The sequence below is a fragment of the Motacilla alba genome, chromosome 24 (assembly GCF_015832195.1).
Source record: "Motacilla alba alba isolate MOTALB_02 chromosome 24, Motacilla_alba_V1.0_pri, whole genome shotgun sequence".
In the NCBI taxonomy this organism is placed as follows: domain Eukaryota; kingdom Metazoa; phylum Chordata; class Aves; order Passeriformes; family Motacillidae; genus Motacilla; species Motacilla alba.
The window spans coordinates 240,130-260,072 of NC_052039.1; the positions used below are offsets into that span (position 1 = coordinate 240,130).

The 19,943-nt window shown below is 44.0% G+C and overlaps 1 protein-coding gene across 7 annotated transcripts in view; it reads left to right on the forward strand.

Annotated features, from left to right (window-relative positions):
- The window catches only part of APLP2 (amyloid beta precursor like protein 2), a 49,299-nt gene that overhangs the window by 21,273 nt on the left and 8,083 nt on the right, over positions 1-19,943 (forward strand). For 6 of the 7 annotated variants that reach the window (XM_038161327.1, XM_038161328.1, XM_038161329.1 and 3 more), the window contains exons 2-11: positions 699-872; positions 2,106-2,235; positions 6,898-7,010; positions 8,519-8,694; positions 9,562-9,779; positions 11,378-11,545; positions 13,502-13,617; positions 14,227-14,301; positions 15,474-15,632; positions 16,076-16,204. In XM_038161327.1, the coding sequence (XP_038017255.1) occupies positions 699-872; positions 2,106-2,235; positions 6,898-7,010; positions 8,519-8,694; positions 9,562-9,779; positions 11,378-11,545; positions 13,502-13,617; positions 14,227-14,301; positions 15,474-15,632; positions 16,076-16,204 (1,458 nt within the window). The remainder of the gene's footprint in view (positions 1-698; positions 873-2,105; positions 2,236-6,897; positions 7,011-8,518; positions 8,695-9,561; positions 9,780-11,377; positions 11,546-13,501; positions 13,618-14,226; positions 14,302-15,473; positions 15,633-16,075; positions 16,205-19,943) is intronic. The other variant, XM_038161333.1, reaches the window with a different exon arrangement.

The window sequence follows — 19,943 nt, forward strand, 5'->3', positions numbered from 1 at the left end:
TTTTCCTCTATTGGTCAGCCAGCAGGATTTCAGAGAAAGGGGCCCTGACCTTGTTTTCATTGATCATTCTGCAGTTTGACCTAAATGTGGGCCTGGACTGTCAGGTTTTTGTCTGTTGGTGCAGTCTGGGAAGTGCACAGAATACACATCTGAAACAGCTCCCTGTAAGAGTGCACTGAATGGGACACAAGGCTTTGAGAAGCTGGTTGTCACAGCTGTTTCTTCTGATTCAGTAGAAATTATCTTTATTTGTATGTTTTAGCAAAAAAATCAAAAAAGCAGGATTCTTGCAGTGGGACATAGTTATTTTATTATTAGTAGTAATACCTGCTTGTGTATAACCTCACAGAGATCCTTCTGCCAGAAGTTATTAGTATTAGTTATTCGGTAAGTTTTTCAGACATCTGTTTTAGTCCATGTAGGTGCAGCTTTTTAGTGGGAATTACTGTTGGTTTTGGTAAGTTGTTGTTTCAATTATAAAAAACAGGGTTTGGGAAAACAAACACTTTGCTCGTGGAAACTTGGGATGGGCTCACCATCTCAAGTAATGTTGCAAAATAGTTTGCCAGACTCCACTGATATTCTGGATCAAGCAGGAGCTGTCTGAGAAGATACCAGAGGGTTTCTGGTTCTTTGAGTTGTTGAGTCTTTGATCAGATAATGCAGTCAAGGTGTTTAATTTTGGTTTGTCTTCACAGGCCCTTGCAGCCAATGCTGGGACAGGGTTTGCAGTGGCAGAACCTCAAATTGCCATGTTCTGTGGGAAGCTAAATATGCATGTGAATATCCAGACTGGGAAATGGGAACCTGACACTTCTGGGACCAAGAGCTGCTTTGGAAGAAAGGAGGAGATTCTGCAATACTGCCAGGAGGTGAGATTTTCTGTGTAATCCTGAATCTTCACTGCTGTGAAGGAATTGGATTCCAATTTAGCTGCTCAGTAGCAAATTAAACCTGCAGGAGATGCACTTGCTTTTGCCTAGTCCAATTCTCTGCACTGTCCTGCTGTGTTATTGTCCAGGAAGAGCAGGGAGGACACTGCAGTGGGATTTAGAAGCTACCTCACATCAGCTCCCACTGCCACAGAAGGTCTTTGGTCTGTAAGTTAGAGGTATCTTCATCTGTTTGCAGGGCTTTACCCCAGTGTTCTGCCCCTGAGCTGGTTAACCAGTATCTGCTCTCTGTTGTGTAAAATGGAACCTGACACCTATTCTAGTTAGAATGTGGCTAGGCTGTTCTTAGTGACGTGTTCAGATCAGGCAGAATGTTAGAAAAATATTTTAATCAATTTTTGTCAGTATTTTTAAGCTCTTTAGGCTTTATTGAGAAAGATATAATCATCTTCTAGTGTGTACCAGATATACTGTAACATATTGGTCTTGTCCAGTGTCTTTAATTGGTCCTCTGAGGTGACAGGCACATTAAATACCACAAGGAATGCATTTTTTTTAATGGGAAAGCAACAGACTGTACCATGTCTGGACTAGAAGACTTTTTAAACTGTTTTACAAGGCTGATATAACTGGGGCTGCATTTTTTTCAAGTGATAGAAGCCTATATAGAAGTCAGTGTCTGGACTTGAGAACTTGACCAGGGCATAAGGATCAAATTAATACATCATAAATGGACCAGGCATGAGGAAACTTGAGGAGGTGGGTGTATAATTTGACAAGTGATGAGGGAGTCTGAAGATGTTACTAAGCCCTATTTGTTGCTAATTGCTGTTCCAGGGTTATCGTGCTGCTCCAGAAAGAATTAAACAGCTACATCTCCTCCAAACCCAAATGCTCCTCCTCCACTGCTGTGCAAATCCAGACCTCTCAGCTTAGTGCCAGTGAGGACTCTAGTCCTGACCTGGCTTTCTCCTGCCTCAAGGCAGTGGCATATCTATTTCTGAAGCCCTGTGTAACAGGCAGCTGGAGCTTTTTTATGTCTCTAGTTGTACTGAGCTTGATCCAGAGCAGAGTTGTGTGTCTATGTGTAAACTCCAACTCAGTTGAAGTTGTTCTTGTGTAGAGAATCAGCCTCGCTACTCTGGTAGGAGCTGCTCTGCGCATTCTCTGTCCTTTCTGGAGAGAAACCTCTCTGTCTGTGCTGTTCCCCAGATGTACCCAGACCTTCAGATCACCAATGTGGTAGAAGCCAACCAGCCTGTCAGCATTGACAGCTGGTGCAAGCGTGGGAAGAAGCAGTGCAAGGACCACACTCACATCGTCGTGCCGTACAAGTGCCTGGGTGAGTGTGTGCTGTGGGTGTGCTGTGCATTCCTGTGGGAGAAGCAAGGAGTTGCCTCCTGGATTCTTACAGAGAGAGCAACTCAGTTTGTTAGACTTGTCGTGTATCAGGTTGTCATTTCCACAACTTTCACTGTTTTTCTTTCTGACATGTTTTTCTTTCCACAAGATGGAACTCTGCCTTTCTGGAGCAGATCAACAGCTTGGTAACAGCTGTGGTAGAATAATGATGCCTGGCATGAGAACCAAGTCCCCATTCTCTCTGCAAATGCCATAAAAACCTGAAGACTATTGTATCTGAGTACCACAAAGACACTGGGATTTAATAATTTGATCCTATTTTTGTGAAGCTTTAATATTTTGTTGCCTTGGAGACTTAAGGCTCAGTGTGCTCAGGCTTCCTGCTTGGTCTTGGCAAGAGATTTCTGTTTCATTTCAATGGCTATATTTAAACTTTGCTGTTTCAAAGAGGCTCTTTTTCTTGCAGCTGTATCTCCTGTCCCCATTTTGAACTGTGAAAGAATATGAGATAAACTGTGATGGATTTCATGGTGCTTTCCAGAATGTCCCCACCCACTGGAATCAGGCAGCATGTTTTAACTGGTTAACTTGTGACTTTTGACCTGTGGGTTGTGGGGGACACTGCGCTGCCCCACTGTACTGTGTGATCTTAGGAGTGAGCTTAGTCTCAGCTGGCTGACTTTCTTTTGAGTTATCCACTGGAAAAGACTTGTAAGAGGTCTTGGGAGAGACCTCCTACTGAATGCTCCCAACTGATTGCTGGGAGCATTGAGTAGGAACCAGTTTTCATAATTTGCGTCCATATCTCAGGTTACCATGTGATTTGACGTGGGATAACACCAGCAAAGCAGCAGAACCATGTGTGTGCTTTGTCCTTTATTTAATGCCTTCTGTGAGACAATCATAAAGCACTTCATTAAACATAAAATTTATTGTGGACACATCCTGGGAGAAAGGTGCTTGTCTTTATAGATGTGGAGATTCAGGTTTGGGAAACAACATGAGGATCTTATGATCGTCTGATCATAAGGAGAACTTCTGATGGAAATAAGGATGAAAGCAAGATCCCTGGATTTATAAGGAGTCGTTCCCCAAGGCTATTCTCCAGATAAAAAATAAGCTGATTTTAGTGACACTGCCCTAAAATTTGATTGGCATTAAACTATTTATGCAAGTTTTTCATTAGTATGTTTCACAGTGTTCATGATTTACAGGCCCCAGCCTGTGAGGCAGCCTTGGTTTTCAGATCTGAGTTGTAAGTCTGGAGTCCATATGTCTATAAAATCTCTGTCTTCAGCACTCCACAAATTGCTTCTTGTAAATGGATGATGCGTTTCTTCGGGATTATAGTCAAACTGTGGGATTTTGTTCCCTTTCTTAGTTGTGTTTTCCTTGATGAATTAATACACAGAGGACCTTGGGGTAGGATCCTGTCACCATACCCTGTTTAAACTTCCCTGCCCCTCCCCCAACAAGGAAAACTGCTTTGTATTTGAAAAGTGATGAGAAGAACCCGTGAATCTTCTGCCTTCATCAGAAGGGGAGTCCCTTGGTTTAAAAGTTTGCTCAGTTTACTTTTCTTACCAGAAGCATTTAAACCTTTCCTGATAGAGTAGGATGAAAGATTATTAACTAAAAAAATCTAACTGGCCTGTTTTGAGGTGAGAAAATGGTGAAAATACAATCTCTCTTTTAGTTTAAAATGTAAGTAATTGCAAAGGGATGATGAAAGTCATTTGATTTCATTATCTTCAATTATCAAGTAATCTAACTCTATAAACGATTTAACTTCTCTATACTTTGTAGATGTATCCATGATCATTTAGTATCAACAATAAGGAAATGCAAAAAAATTGGTTGTGCAAACAATATTTAAAATATCTTTTGAAAAGATGGTGTGAAAGATTGGTTTGAGAAAGAATTCTGCTTTGTGGAAGTCTTTTCCTCTGAGCAAAATCGTTGTCTTAAAAGCTTTTCTCCAATTTTAACAAACGATTCCTAAAGCTGCTGGTCATGTGTGCAGGTAATGGTGCTTTAAAGCCCTTGCGCTGAAGATCTTTTCCTGGTCTTTTCAGAGTATCTAGCTCTCTCCTTATTTTAAAATTAATGAATGCAGATTTGAATCTGCAAGAAAGAAAGAAAAACCTCAGTTTGGACAAAATTCCATGTTTGGATTCCAGTGGCAGTGTTTTCTGGGACTTCTTGGGTAAGAACAGGGGGTGATGTTCATTTACTTCTGATCCGTAATTCGTATGTGTTGGTACCAAGCTGAATGATGATGGAAATTTAGGCTAAATAGCTTTTAATTCCAACTAAAGTAGAGTCTGTACAGCAGAGAGATTCTCTCTCCCCCATCTTCCTCAAAAGAAAAAGTCTGGGTTAGGCAGAAGGATTGTGCCAAAACTTCCTCATGCTAGTGAGGTTGTGGTTATCTAGATACTGGAATGCATCGTATTTGCTGACTCTGGTTGTACTCTGATATTTAGACTGTATAGTTTTTATTTTCCAGCTCTCTGTGTTTTGGTTAGGGCAGTGAATGTGCTGTGGTTGGTCTTGAATTAAACCATCTGGGAAAAAAAAAAACAAAACCAAACAAGATTTGCTCAAGTGCTGAAAACATAGATAACGCTCTCAGCATTTAAAAAGTTCCAGGCTGTTACAGCAGCAGACAGCAGGAAGGAACTTTGGTATGATGCAGCTCATTTGAAAATACGTGATTCAGTAGTTTGAAGCTTCTTAGTGCAGACATAGTCTTCTCAAAGATTTGAGTGAAATCTCTTCAGTCAATCCTTTCATGGAAGAAAAACTATTTATTAAGTTGCACTGTAAACTCTGCATTCAGTTCAGCTTTCGGGGTCAGCAGAATCACCCCATGCTCATTGTTTTACCTTGGACTCTATGAGGCACTATTTTTCTTAAGATTCTGAGAAATAATTTTTACAGCTGGTGTGACTTGTCTCCTTTTAGAATATACCAAACATTCAAGGCACATTGTCGTGGTTTAACATAGTTTGGTTTTTACTTAAGGAAAAATCCAGAAGCTATGGAAGTGATTCCCTGTAAGGACCTTGGCAGTTTCCTTTGGACCGGACAGAACCAATCAGCTGGCTGGTTTTGAATATTGACACCCTGTCAAACCACTTAAGAGAGCTGAACATGCCTCTGTGAAATCACACTTAAAAATGAACAAACCCTGGAAAAAACACTCTTGCTTCTAGCTTTTAAACAGGTAACTGGACGCTGGCCGGGCTCACTCTGCTGCGCAGCCCGGCCGGCTCAGCCTGCGGCTCGGCTGAGATTTTCCACAGCTAATGGGCCAGGCCGGCTCCGTTTGGCTTTGGCCAGAGCAAAGCCAGGCCCTGCTCTGGCTGTGAGCCGCTGAGCCATTCTGCTGGCACCGCGGAAAATCTCACGGCTGAGAGCAGGGGCAGCCCTGCAGCCCCGTGGCTGGAATTGACTGCGTAGGGGGGCCAGAAAACAGGTGTGCAGCCAGAGCAGCCGCTGCCTGGCAGAGATCACGTGGCCATCCGCAGGCCTGGACGAGATATTAACTCTTTTTAGTGCACAGATGAAACTTGCAGACATCAATCCTCTCTTGAGTGAGAGAAAAGGAAAGGTTGAAGACACATAAAGGAAACAACATGGAGACACCAAGGTCAGTGAAGAAAGAGTCAAATCCCAGATGGGAGGAGAATGAGGAGATGCCTTAGTCTTGGGCTGAAATTCTCGTGTAAGGCTGTGGTGAAGATACAATTGATACACCACAGTTGTTTTTTTTTCCCTGTAACTCATGGAATGCACTGGGGGGATCTGGGTAGCGTTCTAACCACGACTGTGAGCAGAGGCACCTGTGTCGAAGCAAGCAGATGTTGAACTAGCTGTGATCCAATGAAAAGCCTGAACAGAGAGAAATGAGAGAGATGAAAAACCTTGCCCCAGGGATGGAAGAAGAAAACCTCTGTTCCCAGAGATAAAAGAAGAGAACTTTTGTTTCTATACTGGAACAGCTCATCCTTAAAATTGCACCCCAATAAGCTGAAATGACCCATGGTGGTAGTTGTGGGAAAACTACCAAACGTGGTAGGGACTTTCTGGGAAGGTGCTATTTGTGAAAATTAAAACCACAAGAAAACTGTTTCTTGTGGAAAAGTCTCCATGGCATGGCAGGAGAGACTCCTCTCCCTAAGTAGACTAAAGAAAGATTATTTTAAAAGTGCTAAACTGACTGAAAATACCAAATTTATCTCTTTATGTTGTCAGTGGGAAAAAGAAAAGTTGGGGGCAGAGAAATGTTCTGAAGGTTTATTTTGGGGTTTTTTTTTTTTATTATTTTTTCTTTTAATTCTGTTCATAAAGTTGTTTTTTTTTTTAAAGTTCTGACCTTTGCTCTCCTCCTAATCCTTATCTTCAAAGCAGAAAATGAATAATTCTAGTGGCTGTGCTGGCATTTGCTCCCCTAGACCCCATTAATAGGTACATTGGCCAAGAAACTCAGCTTGGTGAACAAAAATGGCTACACTTAAATCAGTTCAACTGAAACTGCTACACACATGCACAGAGAGCACATTGGGGGGACTTCTGGGAGGCTTTATTTGCCTTTGGAAGCTGGACGAATGTGAACTTTGGCCATTGTGTTTTTCAGTGGGTGAGTTTGTAAGTGATGTCCTGTTGGTGCCCGAGAAGTGCCGGTTCTTCCACAAGGAGCGCATGGATGTGTGTGAAAGCCACCAGCACTGGCACACTGTGGCAAAGGAGGTAATGCAGCCACTGGGACAGGAGTGTTTATTCTGGATCTGTCCACTTGGATATTTGTTGTGTTGGAGCACAGTAGTGTTTCTCTCTGTATTGCTGTTCCCATGTTCCGGTCAATGGACTGAGGCTGACAGCAAAAAAAATAAAAATTCAAAGGTATTCAAGTGACTTTAAAAGCCTGTCTAGCAATTGAGTTATTCTTCATGAAAAGCTGTCCTAAATAGCTTATCCACATCATAGAGGTAGGAATTGAAATCAGATCCCTGGGATACTGCTTTAACCAATGGTTCATCCCTCTTTCTTTTTTTTTTCTTTTTTTTTTTTTTTTTTTTTTCCCCCCGGGGAGATACAGTGAGCATAGGGTAGTTCCTATTTTTCTTGCACATTTTGCTTTAATGTACCTTCTGCTGCTGGGGATTTGGTTGGGACGGCTTGCCAGGGAGCATCTGAGTTTTGTTGGGACTGATTAGTGGAGGTTTTACGTAAAAGATGGATTATATTCGCAGAACAAATCTAGCCCATGGTTTTGGGGGTTTAGGTTTGTGGTTTTTTCTGCCTGGCTAGCTAAACTATTGCAAAAGCTCTGCACTTTCATTTGAAGCTGGGGTAATAAAAGCAAGATCATTACAGAATGTGCATGTTTAACATTTTGTAGAAGCAACAATTGTAGAAACAGCAACACAAAGACCAGTTAAGGATGCTCCACTTAAAGTGTGGTTTTTTTCTTTAAAATCATGTGAGCAAAAATCCGTCTAAATAAAGCTTTTGTCTTTTAATTGGGGGTAAACTTTTTAATGTCTAGAAAATTGAAAAATCATTTACTTTAAATGTAGTTGGAGAACTTTTCCAGCAATATTTGGCACATTTAAAATCAGTGTTGTAACAAAGCAAACCACAAAAGGGTTCTGATGGGTATAATAAAGGTTTTCTTCATTCTTTTCCGGGCACCTCTAAGCCAAGTATTTCCTTCACTTAAGAGAAGTGTATAGACATAATGTCTAAATGTAGTTTACATTTGAATTTTTCTTGAACCATCTGATTGATTTTACTCTTACAGCATGGTAAAATAATCTTGACACAAAGTCCATTTGAGCAATTATTCACTTGCTACCACGTATAGTTTAATAGATAAAGTTTAATGCAGTGGCCAGCCCAGAAAAGAAAACACCCTTTCTGGTTCTTTCAAGTGCTCTCCCTTGAGTTGGCACAAAGTTTTTAGGTTTTTTTTCCTGAACTTTTCTGGGTTGACAAACCATCAGTTGCTGGGGCCAGGGTGTGAAATGTTAACACCAGAAGTACCAGGTGTTTCTGAGTCTGGGACATTTGTGGGTTTTTTTTTTTTTTTACACTACAAGTTTCCACTCTCCTTTGATGTTCAGATGTAGGTCATACGTTGCTGTTGTTTTTGCTGTAAAACTTAAACCATTCTTGAGATCTCTGGTAGGCAAACTTGAGCTTTATCCAAAGGAAGAGCATGATGCTGAACTGACGTGAATGGGCTTCCCTTTCAGGCCTGTCTGACAGAAGGGATGATCCTGCACAGCTATGGGATGCTGCTGCCCTGCGGAGTGGACCAGTTCCACGGAACAGAATATGTGTGCTGTCCTCAGACTAAGGTTGTGGATGAGGCTCTGTCCAAAGAGGAAGAAGATGAGGATGAGGATGAAGACTATGACCTTTACAAGAGGTAGAGTTCCTACTGGTGTAGATATTGACAGCTTTGCACATGAAGCTGCTGCTTGGGAATATTTCACACAGCAACTACCTTGTAGTGAGGATTGAGCAAATTTCTGTACTTCTGAGTTTCTGGAAGAAGTGTCCTAAGCCTGAAGAGGACAAATGACTTTGCAGTCCCCCTTTTACTGGAGGAGCTAAACACCCCCTCTTCCTTCATATCTGCAGAGAGTTGAGGTCATTCAGCCTCGAGAAGAGAAGGCTCCAGGGAGACCTTAGAGCCCCTTCCAATGCCTAAACTGGCTCCAAGAGAGCTGGAGAGGGTCTTTATACAAGAGCCTGCAGGGGCAGGACAGGGGGACATTGGTTCACCCTGCCAGAGGGGAGTGTTAGATGGGATATTGGAGAGGAATTCTTCCCTGTGAGGATGGTGAGGTCCTTGCACAGGCTGCCTAGAGAAGCTGTGGCTGCCCCTGGATCCCTGGAAGTGTCCAAGGCCAGGTTGGATGGGTCTTGGAGCAACCTGGGATAGTGGAAGGTGTCCCTGCCCAGGGGAGGGGGTGGAACAAGATGGGCTTAAAGGTCCTTCCCAACACAAACCATTCTGGGATTCTGTAGTAGGGGCCTGACTCAAGGTTAGATTTTCACTTACTGAACAATGGAAAGAGGCCACATGAAGGCAGAGCCATGGAGATACTCTGCTTGCAGCAGCAGGAATGTCTGTAATGAGGGATGTCCCCTTGCTGTGAGTAATGGGCTAATTAATAGTACACTTATTTTTCCCATTTCTGGTGTTTCTAGTACAGATGGAAGGAGTTGTTCAGGTACATCCAAGTGATTAGCTTTAACCTTACTCCCTAATTTATCCGTGTCCCTCCAGTGAGTTCCCTACAGACGCGGGTGTAGAAGACTTCACAGGAACAGCTGTGGAGGAAGATGAGGATGAGGATGATGAAGGGGAAGAGGAGGAGGATGTCGTGGAAGATCGTGATTACTACTATGACAGCTACAAGGTTGACGACTACAATGGAGAGACCCCCACAGAGCCCAGCAGTGACAAGGCTGTGGCTGAAAAAGAAGTGAGCAGTGACATGAAATGTAAGACACATTCCAGTCCACAGGCCTCCTGCTCCCTTGAGATTATTCCTATTGGCTGTCAGTTAGTGGTGGGGTTTTGATCAAGTTGATAAGTGCCACTTGGAAGTTTTATTTGCCAGATAACTTAGCAAACAGAGAAAAGCTCATGATGCTTGTTTAAAGTGTTGAAATTAACTCTAGAGCATAGGCCATATGTTTCCAGATATACAGCAGTTCTGCTGGCAGGAAGCCCAGTGTGTGGCATGTTGAACAAGCACCTCATGAAGGTGCAGTGATGAGTCAGAAAAGCCATATCTGCAAATTTTGGAAATCTTAAAGGGACATTTGGGGTACACTGTAAATTTAAAATCTGGTGGTTTATACCAGCTTAAAATGAGGAAGCTGAAAGTGGTGGGCCATACTCTGCAGATGTGCCATCTGGTCATTTAAGGGTGAGGAACATCCTTGGTGTTGCCTTTGCAAAACACTTCTCTTCCACAAAAGAAAGTCAGCCAGCACAACCGCCCCAACTTTATTGTATGTTAAGATATACTTTCTGCAGTAGTATAATCTACTGTTCTGGTAGCAGCTTTTGTTGAGTGGTAGGTGCCTTTGCAGAGGGCTCATGGTGTGATGCCTCAGCATTATGTGATGCCCTACACTTTGCATGTAGAAGTGTCTGCAGAGGAGGGAGGAGCGGAGAGGGAAAGAAATTCAATTAGCTACAGATCACTAAATCATTGCCAGCAGTTTTCGCATCTTTTTGGTAAAATGCCAGCATGCTGCAGATAATTTTCCTTGCTGAAACAAGGCTTAGCTCATATGTGTACAGGGCTGTTGAAGATCTGCAGGTTTTATTAGAGGCTTGGAAGATTATGATTGGGGTGTCTGTTTTGGGGGTATACAGTCTTTTTTCCCTGAAGTACCATGAACAGTTGCTAATTTATACACTGTATCTGCTCTCTTGCCTTAAAAGAGCCCAGCTGCTATTGCTGGCTCACCATGAAGCATTCCACGTGCCGTGGCTACCTGGAGCTTTAGTGTTTGGTGCATAGATGTTTCAAACCTTAAAACCTCAGTGTCTGAGGCTGGCATGGAGATCAGTCCCTTTGTTTAGCCTGCTTTTTCACTTACTCCTATACCTGCCCTGTAAGATGTGGAGTGTCTGTCCAGGCAGAGTGCAGTGAACTGGGCATCCTTTGATGCTTTAAGCAACCCTAATTGACTGGCTTTTCATGCTTCTGGTTTTATAGAGTGGAGTGTCTCCCACTGGGCCAGCTGGGGCATAATGCTGTGGCATCAGCAGAACAGATTCCTGTTGTCCCAGCCCCTGGCTCTGGAGAAATCTCTCACGGATGAGAGCTCCATGTAAAGACAGAGTGAGCTGCTTGGCTATCTCCAAAGCACCACGTGCAGGCATCTCCCTGACCAGCTTGTGATGGATGCATTGGAATGTTAAACCCCCCAAAACTGACAGAAGCCCTTGGGTTGGTGCAGCAGCAATGCTGAGGCCAGTGCCTCAGAGGAAGGGGTGAAGTCGAGCCACCTCTGCATCATGTAAATCGCTTGGCAAGGCCTGTGCTCCTCACTAGCTCATGTTCTCACCCATCTCCACACAGCTGTCTGCTCCCAGGAGGCCATGACAGGGCCCTGCCGGGCTGTGATGCCTCGTTGGTACTTCGATCCTAACAAGAGAAAATGCATTCGCTTTATATATGGAGGCTGCGGAGGCAACAGGAACAATTTTGAGTCAGAGGAGTATTGTATGGCTGTGTGTAAAAAGATGAGTAAGTCCTGCCTCCCACTGGCCTTTTGCAGCTGGCCACTGTGTGTCTGGCGTGTGGTGTCTCCTCCTTCCCTTGGGCAGTAGAGGACCTGACTGTAGCTTATTCCTTTGGTTCTGGTGTCTGTCCCTTTACAGCAGTCTCCTCCTGTCTCTACTTCCCTAGGTCCGTAGGGTGATTGTTCCTCGGTGAAAGTGCCCCCCACCGTATGCTGTCTGTGCTCCCTGGTGACTTGCAGTTCTTGCTGAGGGCTCAGCTGCCCTCTTCCAGATCTATAACAGGGACCAGGGGCTATCTCTGACCTCTTGCCTAACTGGCTTTTTAATCAAAATATATGTAAGGAAGCCTTTGCTTTCCCCAGTCGTGTTACTATGCATATGTTTGACAGTAGGTCCTGAAAAGCAGGCTACTGTTCTCCTGCTGGTAGGCATTTTCTTGCTACTTTAATTTTGGAAAATATCAGACCAGTAGTATACAACTCAGATTCCCATTTTCAGCTTGGTATGAAATACAAATCACAACTCGATGCCTGTGTTTTTGAGTGCTTAAGGTGTTTGGCACCAGTTTCAACTGGCTTTTATGTCAGATGATAAAACTACCAAAAACATTTTAACCTCCTTATTAATCTTATTATTGAACTCCAGCACTTCCACTTCAGCTACCATTAAAGCTTTTGAAAGGCTCTTTGTGTTATCTGGGGCTTGGCAGCCTGACTATACAGCCATAATCCTGTTTACAAAATGTGCTTCATGCAAGTGCTTTAGATTGGGCTGATCTAACTGAGGCGGTGAAAGAAAAGATGCAGATGTCAGGAGCTTTTTGTACAAAAGATTGTCCTGTTACAGAAGGATTTGGGGCTGGGAAGAGAGTTCTCTGTGTCCAAGCCTGGTTCAGAAATGCCAGGAGCAGGGCCAGAATATGGGACGGATATGACATTGTCCCTTGCACACAGCAATAGTGCCTGTGTTATGTATTGTCATTATTTCCCCCTAGTTAGAGGGAAGGTTTTGGTGGGTGTACTGCATGCTGAACTCTTACTCAGTGTTGATGCTGAAGTGCCAGGTAATTTTTTTCTGAAGCATGCTGTCTTTAAAGACATGTTAGAGGTTTTTCCACCCAAATAACTACTATGGATGACAGGTTGCCTTAACTGTCCCTGTGTCCCTTCCCTCAGGTGAAGGGTAGCAACAGGGTACATAATGTTTGCCATAGATCTTTCAAAAAGACTCCGGGATGTGTAGTTCCTAAAACCATAGCACAGGAGCACTTTCAGCACTTCCTGAACTACAGTATAAGGAATACAGAGCCCCTGATGTGGATTCTGTAGATGTGTGAAGTTTATCAGTTCTGAGACTTTTTTTTCCCCTTGTTGAATTTGGATGTCTTGAAGTTACAAACCATCCAGTGTATTGGACAAGTCACTTTGTCACACTGAGTCTCCTTCTGTTGCTGTCTTGTCTAATATCATTGCCTGTAAGTCCTGCATGGTGCATCTGGTAGGGAAGGTAGGTTTGAAGTGTAAAATACTGGTTTTGTGCACATTTATTGTCAAACTCCCTAATCATATTTATGATGTCTGGAGCCAGCTTGTCAGTGAACAGCTAATGCACAGAATGTCACTTAAACCATCCAAAGCCAATGTGGAAGGGAACAGAAAAGTAGTTCTTTATCCTGTCATGCCAGGCGCTGTGTTTCTGGAGCTGAGTGCTGCTCACCTCAGCACTGCACAGGCCAAACAGTGCTGAGAGCTGTGGTCATCGCTGCCATTTGGGCTGATGGAGCTGATGTTGGACAGAAAATTGGCACCGTAAAGATTCTAAAACAGACTCTGGAAGGTGGTGGTTCAGTAGGCTCAGCTTGCCAGACTATTAATTAGGCAGGCATGGAGATTCCTTTCCTTGCACTCCGCAATCCAGGATTGCGGGTTTCTGACCATGCTTCCCTTCCCTCTTCGTGCAGTGCCAACTGATGATGTGGATGTCTATTTTGAAACCCCTGCTGATGACAATGAGCATGCCCGCTTCCAGAAGGCCAAGGAGCAGCTGGAGGTCAGGCACCACAACCGCATGGACCGGGTGAGTGTCAGCCTTCAGACTTTGTTCTGTGTGGTTGTTCGTGTGTCGGTTGCTGCCCCTGTTTTGCTGGAAAAATTGGTGGTGAAGTGACTTGCTTTCCAGTTTCCAGCCTTCTGTGTGTTTCTTTCAGTATGACCACACCATGGGAGTCAGATTTTTATTTCTCCAGTTTTGGGAGAGAGAAATTACATTAGGTGCTGGGAAGAAATTCTTTATTCAGAAGGTGCTGAAGCCCTGGCACAGGTTGCCTGGAGAGGTTGTGGATTCCCCATACCTGGAAGTGTTTAAGGCCAGGTTGGACAGAGCTTGGAGCCATCCAGTCTAGTAGAAGGTGTCCCTGCCCATGGCAGGGGGTGGAACCCCCTGAGCCTTCCAGCTCATCTTGGATGTCCCTTCCAGCCTAAACCCTTCTGGGATTCCGTGAAGCTTAGCTTGTTACTCAGAGGGATTAAGTGCTAAGCTTAAACCCCACAACAGCTCTTTTGTGCCTTCAAAACCCAGCCAGGTTTTGTGTTATGTGCTAGGATCTGCCTGTGAAGGCAAATCAGCTCATAAAGATAAGGTGTAAATTTGTGTTTTGTTCATGTGTTCTGTCCTTTTCCTGTCCAGGTGAAAAAGGAGTGGGAGGAAGCAGAGCACCAGGCTGTTAATCTCCCCAAGGCAGAAAGGCAGACTCTGATCCAGGTAAGAGTGGAAGAACCTAAAGGGGAAAGTTACTGAGAGAGATGGCAATATTCAGAGCTAAAAGACAACTGAGATGCAAGAACAGCCTTCCTGTGCTGTCAACAACTGCCTTTTAGAGGAGGTTTGATTCAGTTATTTGCTTTGTTCTTAAAACTGGAGATGATCTGACACTATGCCAGGTCCTTTCCTACCCACACTAGTAGAAAGTGATCTCACACCTCAAACGTAGCAATAGTGGAGCCAAATTGTAATTTCAGACCTTTGGCTTGTTTTGCACTAACACTGGCCTCAGAGCTTGGTTCAGAGTCAGCTCTGGCTCTCTGGGCACACATTTCCTGCTTGGCCTGACTTAGTGAAAACAGCTTAGACAGCAGATGAAGCTGATTTGCTGCCAAAATGCTAATCTTGTGCCTTATGAGGAGAGTTCAGTTGGACTGTGAAGTTAATGAGAGATTGCAGTGTGGGATCGTTAGGGGAAGGCTCTTCTGGCAGTGACGACTCTGTGAATTTCTCTCAAACCAATATGCAATGAAGTGATTGACTCCAGCTTTTAAGCCCACTTTGGATTTTATCCTGGAACACAGTTTTCTCTCTGCATTTTTTTTAATATAAGTCTCTGTTTGGAACTATGCACAAATGCAAAAGTTTGTCATTATCTCTATTGAAACATAACACTTAGTGGACTATTCTGGTTGGTTTGGAAATGAGGGTTATGACCTTTCTAAAAGAATAGAAAGATATTTGATCTGAAGGCATGCTGATGGAAAATTCGCTATGCAATACCTTTGTAAACTTTTGTAAATTCAAATTAATGGCTTCAGGCTGAAGGGATCAATCCTGTTTTTGTATTGCAGGGTTGAGGAAAAGAATTAATATTGTGTCAGTTCTTCAGCACAGCCTGGATCTCCCATCCCCTGCATAGCCTTTATGTGCAAGATCCTTTTCACTCTTCAGACCTTTAAAATGGCTTGTGAAGGAAGTTTGGAAGGCAAATTATTACTACTGAATTTGCAGAGATGAAATCTCTGAAAAAATCAGCATTTTTCCATGCCTTTCTCTCCTAACTGTAAATGGGTTGGATATGGAGTTTCACAGTCTTTGTTATTTCTGAGGAGTTTCAGATGGTGATGATCACACAGTGCATTTCACACAGATTATTTTCTTTGTTCTAGCACTTCCAGGCCATGGTAAAATCTCTGGAGAAAGAAGCAGCGAGTGAAAAGCAGCAGCTGGTGGAGACTCACCTGGCTCGTGTGGAAGCCATGCTGAATGATCGCCGTCGCATTGCCCTGGAGAACTACCTGGCTGCCCTGCAGGCTGACCCACCACGTGTGAGTTTCTTCCCAACATATTTTTACAGTGGGATAGCATTGGGTAGGATGGCAGGTGGGAATGTCTTGGTGAGAAGATTGCCTGTGACTTGCAGAAACTGGGAATTGGTTCCTAGGAAAGTTTCTTCATTGTGGAAGTTGGTGCTGCAGACTTAGCAGTGGGTCTGTAATTGACTCCTACTCCTTCCTGCCTGGGGAGAAAAAACTCTGCTGTACTTGGTGTCCGTAAGGCACAGTTCATAAGGTGTGGTGTTCTGAGTCATACTGACTTAATTTTAAGTGTTCCGAATCAAACCGGCTTAATGAAAAAAAAAATCCAGGGGGCGAGTGCAGGTGATAGATCTGTCCAGCACCAAAGTAGGCTCACACCTGAAGTGCTGTTTTCAGCTGTGGGTTTGGGTTGAAACCAGTGGTTTGACCTATTCCCTGCTCCTGTCCTGCAGCCCCATCGCATCCTGCAGGCCCTGAAGCGCTATGTCCGTGCCGAGAACAAGGATAGGTTGCACACCATCCGCCACTACCAGCATGTCCTGGCGGTGGATCCGGAGAAGGCTGCGCAGATGAAATCCCAGGTATGAGGGGCTTTCTGTCAAGGGAGCCATTATTGTCCAGCCCTGGGGCTGTCGGAGGCTCTGGAAGCTGTGTGTTGGAACTTCATCCTTGTGGAGCTCTCTCCCTCTCCTGTGCTTACTTCTTGTCACCAGACATGCTTGCTGCATGGTTTTCCTCGGTGCCTGACTCAGTGTTAAAAATTGAAGCTCTGTTTTATACATTGTTGGTCACAGTGGCAAGTTGAGGGATTTAGACCTAGGTCAGTATCAGTTTTACGTTTCCTTTTATCAAGCACCCCTGAAATTTATTTGCTGGGGACTTGGTTTTCCTGAACAGGCTTCCTCACTTCTTCCAAGTGTCTACGTGTTTCTTTCCTTAGGCTTGATCTTCATAGCACCTGTGTTTGGGGTTGGTGGGAATTCTCTCCTGCCTCTGGGGTGTTATTACCTGGTTTCCAATGCATAAATCGTAACCCTTTCCAAGTACTTGATCAATGTTGTTAGCTTTATCAGAAAGTCTGGTATTTATGGGTTTATGTTGTACCATTTGAAAGAGAAAATCCATTCGTTATGGAAGTGATTATCTGTGTGGACTGCTAAAAGCTTCCTTTGGACCGGACAGAACCAATCAGCTGGCTGGTTTTGAATATTGACACCCTGTCAAACCACTTAAGAGAGCTGAACATGCCTCTGTGAAATCACACTTAAAAATGAACAAACCCTGGAAAAAACACTCTTGCTTCTAGCTTTTAAACAGGTAACTGGACGCTGGCCGGGCTCACTCTGCTGCGCAGCCCGGCCGGCTCAGCCTGCGGCTCGGCTGAGATTTTCCACAGCTAATGGGCCAGGCCGGCTCCGTTTGGCTTTGGCCAGAGCAAAGCCAGGCCCTGCTCTGGCTGTGAGCCGCTGAGCCATTCTGCTGGCACCGCGGAAAATCTCACGGCTGAGAGCAGGGGCAGCCCTGCAGCCCCGTGGCTGGAATTGACTGCGTAGGGGGGCCAGAAAACAGGTGTGCAGCCAGAGCAGCCGCTGCCTGGCAGAGATCACGTGGCCATCCGCAGGCCTGGACGAGATATTAACTCTTTTTAGTGCACAGATGAAACTTGCAGACATCAATCCTCTCTTGAGTGAGAGAAAAGGAAAGGTTGAAGACACATAAAGGAAACAACATGGAGACACCAAGGTCAGTGAAGAAAGAGTCAAATCCCAGATGGGAGGAGAATGAGGAGATGCCTTAGTCTTGGGCTGAAATTCTCGTGTAAGGCTGTGGTGAAGATACAATTGATACACCACAGTTGTTTTTTTTTCCCTGTAACTCATGGAATGCACTGGGGGGGATCTGGGTAGCGTTCTAACCACGACTGTGAGCAGAGGCACCTGTGTCGAAGCAAGCAGATGTTGAACTAGCTGTGATCCAATGAAAAGCCTGAACAGAGAGAAATGAGAGAGATGAAAAACCTTGCCCCAGGGATGGAAGAAGAAAACCTCTGTTCCCAGAGATAAAAGAAGAGAACTTTTGTTTCTATACTGGAACAGCTCATCCTTAAAATTGCACCCCAATAAGCTGAAATGACCCATGGTGGTAGTTGTGGGAAAACTACCAAACGTGGTAGGGACTTTCTGGGAAGGTGCTATTTGTGAAAATTAAAACCACAAGAAAACTGTTTCTTGTGGAAAAGTCTCCATGGCATGGCAGGAGAGACTCCTCTCCCTAAGTAGACTAAAGAAAGATTATTTTAAAAGTGCTAAACTGACTGAAAATACCAAATTTATCTCTTTATGTTGTCAGTGGGAAAAAGAAAGAAAAGTTGGAGGGCAGAGAAATGTTCTGAAGGTTTATTTTGGGGGTTTTTTTAATTATTTTTTCTTTTAATTCTGTTCATAAAGTTGTTTTTTTTTTTTAAAGTTCTGACCTTTGCTCTCCTCCTAATCCTTATCTTCAAAGCAGAAAATGAATAATTCTAGTGGCTGTGCTGGCATTTGACCATCACTAGACCCACTACACCACTACACTGTATTTTACTTCTGAACAGCCAGAAAATCCTTTTCCTTCTGCTGGGTATTGTGTGTGAATATGTTACTTCAAAACTGGCTTTTGTATTTGTCCAAGTACTTGCAGATACTCCGGTAGTCTTTGGAATTATGTTGATACTTGTTTTCACTTGTTTTAAAATAGTGAAAATGTGCTGGAAGGCCAATTCAAAATTCAGATCAAGAATGGTCTGTTAACACAAAGATCTGTTTGGAAGGATGTGCCCTTTCTTAGGTTCAGAGAGAACTCGCTGTCCTTTTGCAGCTTTAGGAATGTTTCCCTAGTCTCTGTGGCTGGTATGCTGCCTTGGAGTATTTTTGAATTATGCAGTGCACAAAAGATAAGCAAGAAGAAGCAGGAATGGAGAGCTGCAGGGAGACAGTGCAGTGGAGCACATCTAGTGCTGCCAAGAGGAAGAAGTAGGCACTGAGGAAAAACTACATAAAAACTGTATAACCAGCAAGTGGAAATATCCTGGGTTAAGGGTGGGACCAGGTCTGAAGCCTGTTGCTGTCACTTCTGGTGAGGGGCAGAGTGATGTCACAATGATTTTCCAGAAGCAAACCTCACACTGGGAGGTGGCACATTCCATGGGTTCCATCTTGTTTCTGGGTGTTGGCAGTGCACGTTCACCTTGTGTTTCCTGGTCTCCCACTGCCTGTAGGATTCTTCTTAAGCTGCATATCCCCAGGAGGAGTGGTGGCAACTGTGGTAGTTATGATGGTGCTTGGCTCTCCATATGGAATTCGTGGTCACGTTTTCAGACATGTCAAGCACTGCCTGACCCAGCGCTTTGTTCTGCTGCTGCCACAGCCAAGGAGAGTGTGTGTGAGCTGTGTTCTTAAGCTAAACCCTAAACAGTTCTTAATTCATTCTGAAGGCTGTAGTGCCAACAAATCGACAAGCGAGGGATGTGGGTGGTACAGTTCAATTTCCATTCACTTTACTTTTCACGTGCACTTTTAAGCTCCTCAGTTGATTTCTTGGATTGACAAGCTGCCACATGCAAAATTAAATTTTCATCCTTGCTCTTAAAGGTCAGGCACGCATCAGACTGTGAAACAGGTCCATCTGACTCTAGCTTTTTGCAATATTTGGCCATCTATATAAATGTTTTCCTTGGTCTCCTTGATCCCTGATTATGCAGCACCCTCTTCAGGTCAGGCCTGACTTCACCGCTGGATTTAATGTGCTTGGGAGGAGTGATTTGAGCTTGCCCAGAGCTTGAATGTATTGCTCAAAGGAAGGGAGAACACGGCTGCCAATGCGTGGGTGTAGGACAAATGTAATGCCACAGTTGGTTTGAAAGGCACCTTTGTTCTGAAACCAGAAATATCCTGTCTGCTCCTTTTGCCTGTGTCTTTTCTAGCAGTCAGGAATGATAATCCATTTAATAAAGCTGCTACAGGAGATGAATTATGACTACGTTGGACATATGAGAAATACCAACTTCAGTGGCATTTTAGTGTTTGCAGCGGAGAGCTCATTACAGTGAGAGTCAGCTGAATCCTCTCTTATTCCCAACATTTTCCAAACTCCTGAGAGCACCATCTACAGATGGTGAGTTCCAGTGAAGTGTGAGAGCATTGGTCAGAGAATTGGACTGAATGGATCTGTGTCCCCTATTGCCTGCCATGGCAGATCCACCAGTAATAGATATTTTATTGAGCAAGGAAAGAACTGGTTCTGTGAAGTGACTGACAGTTTTTGCTTACCCAACACATTCTT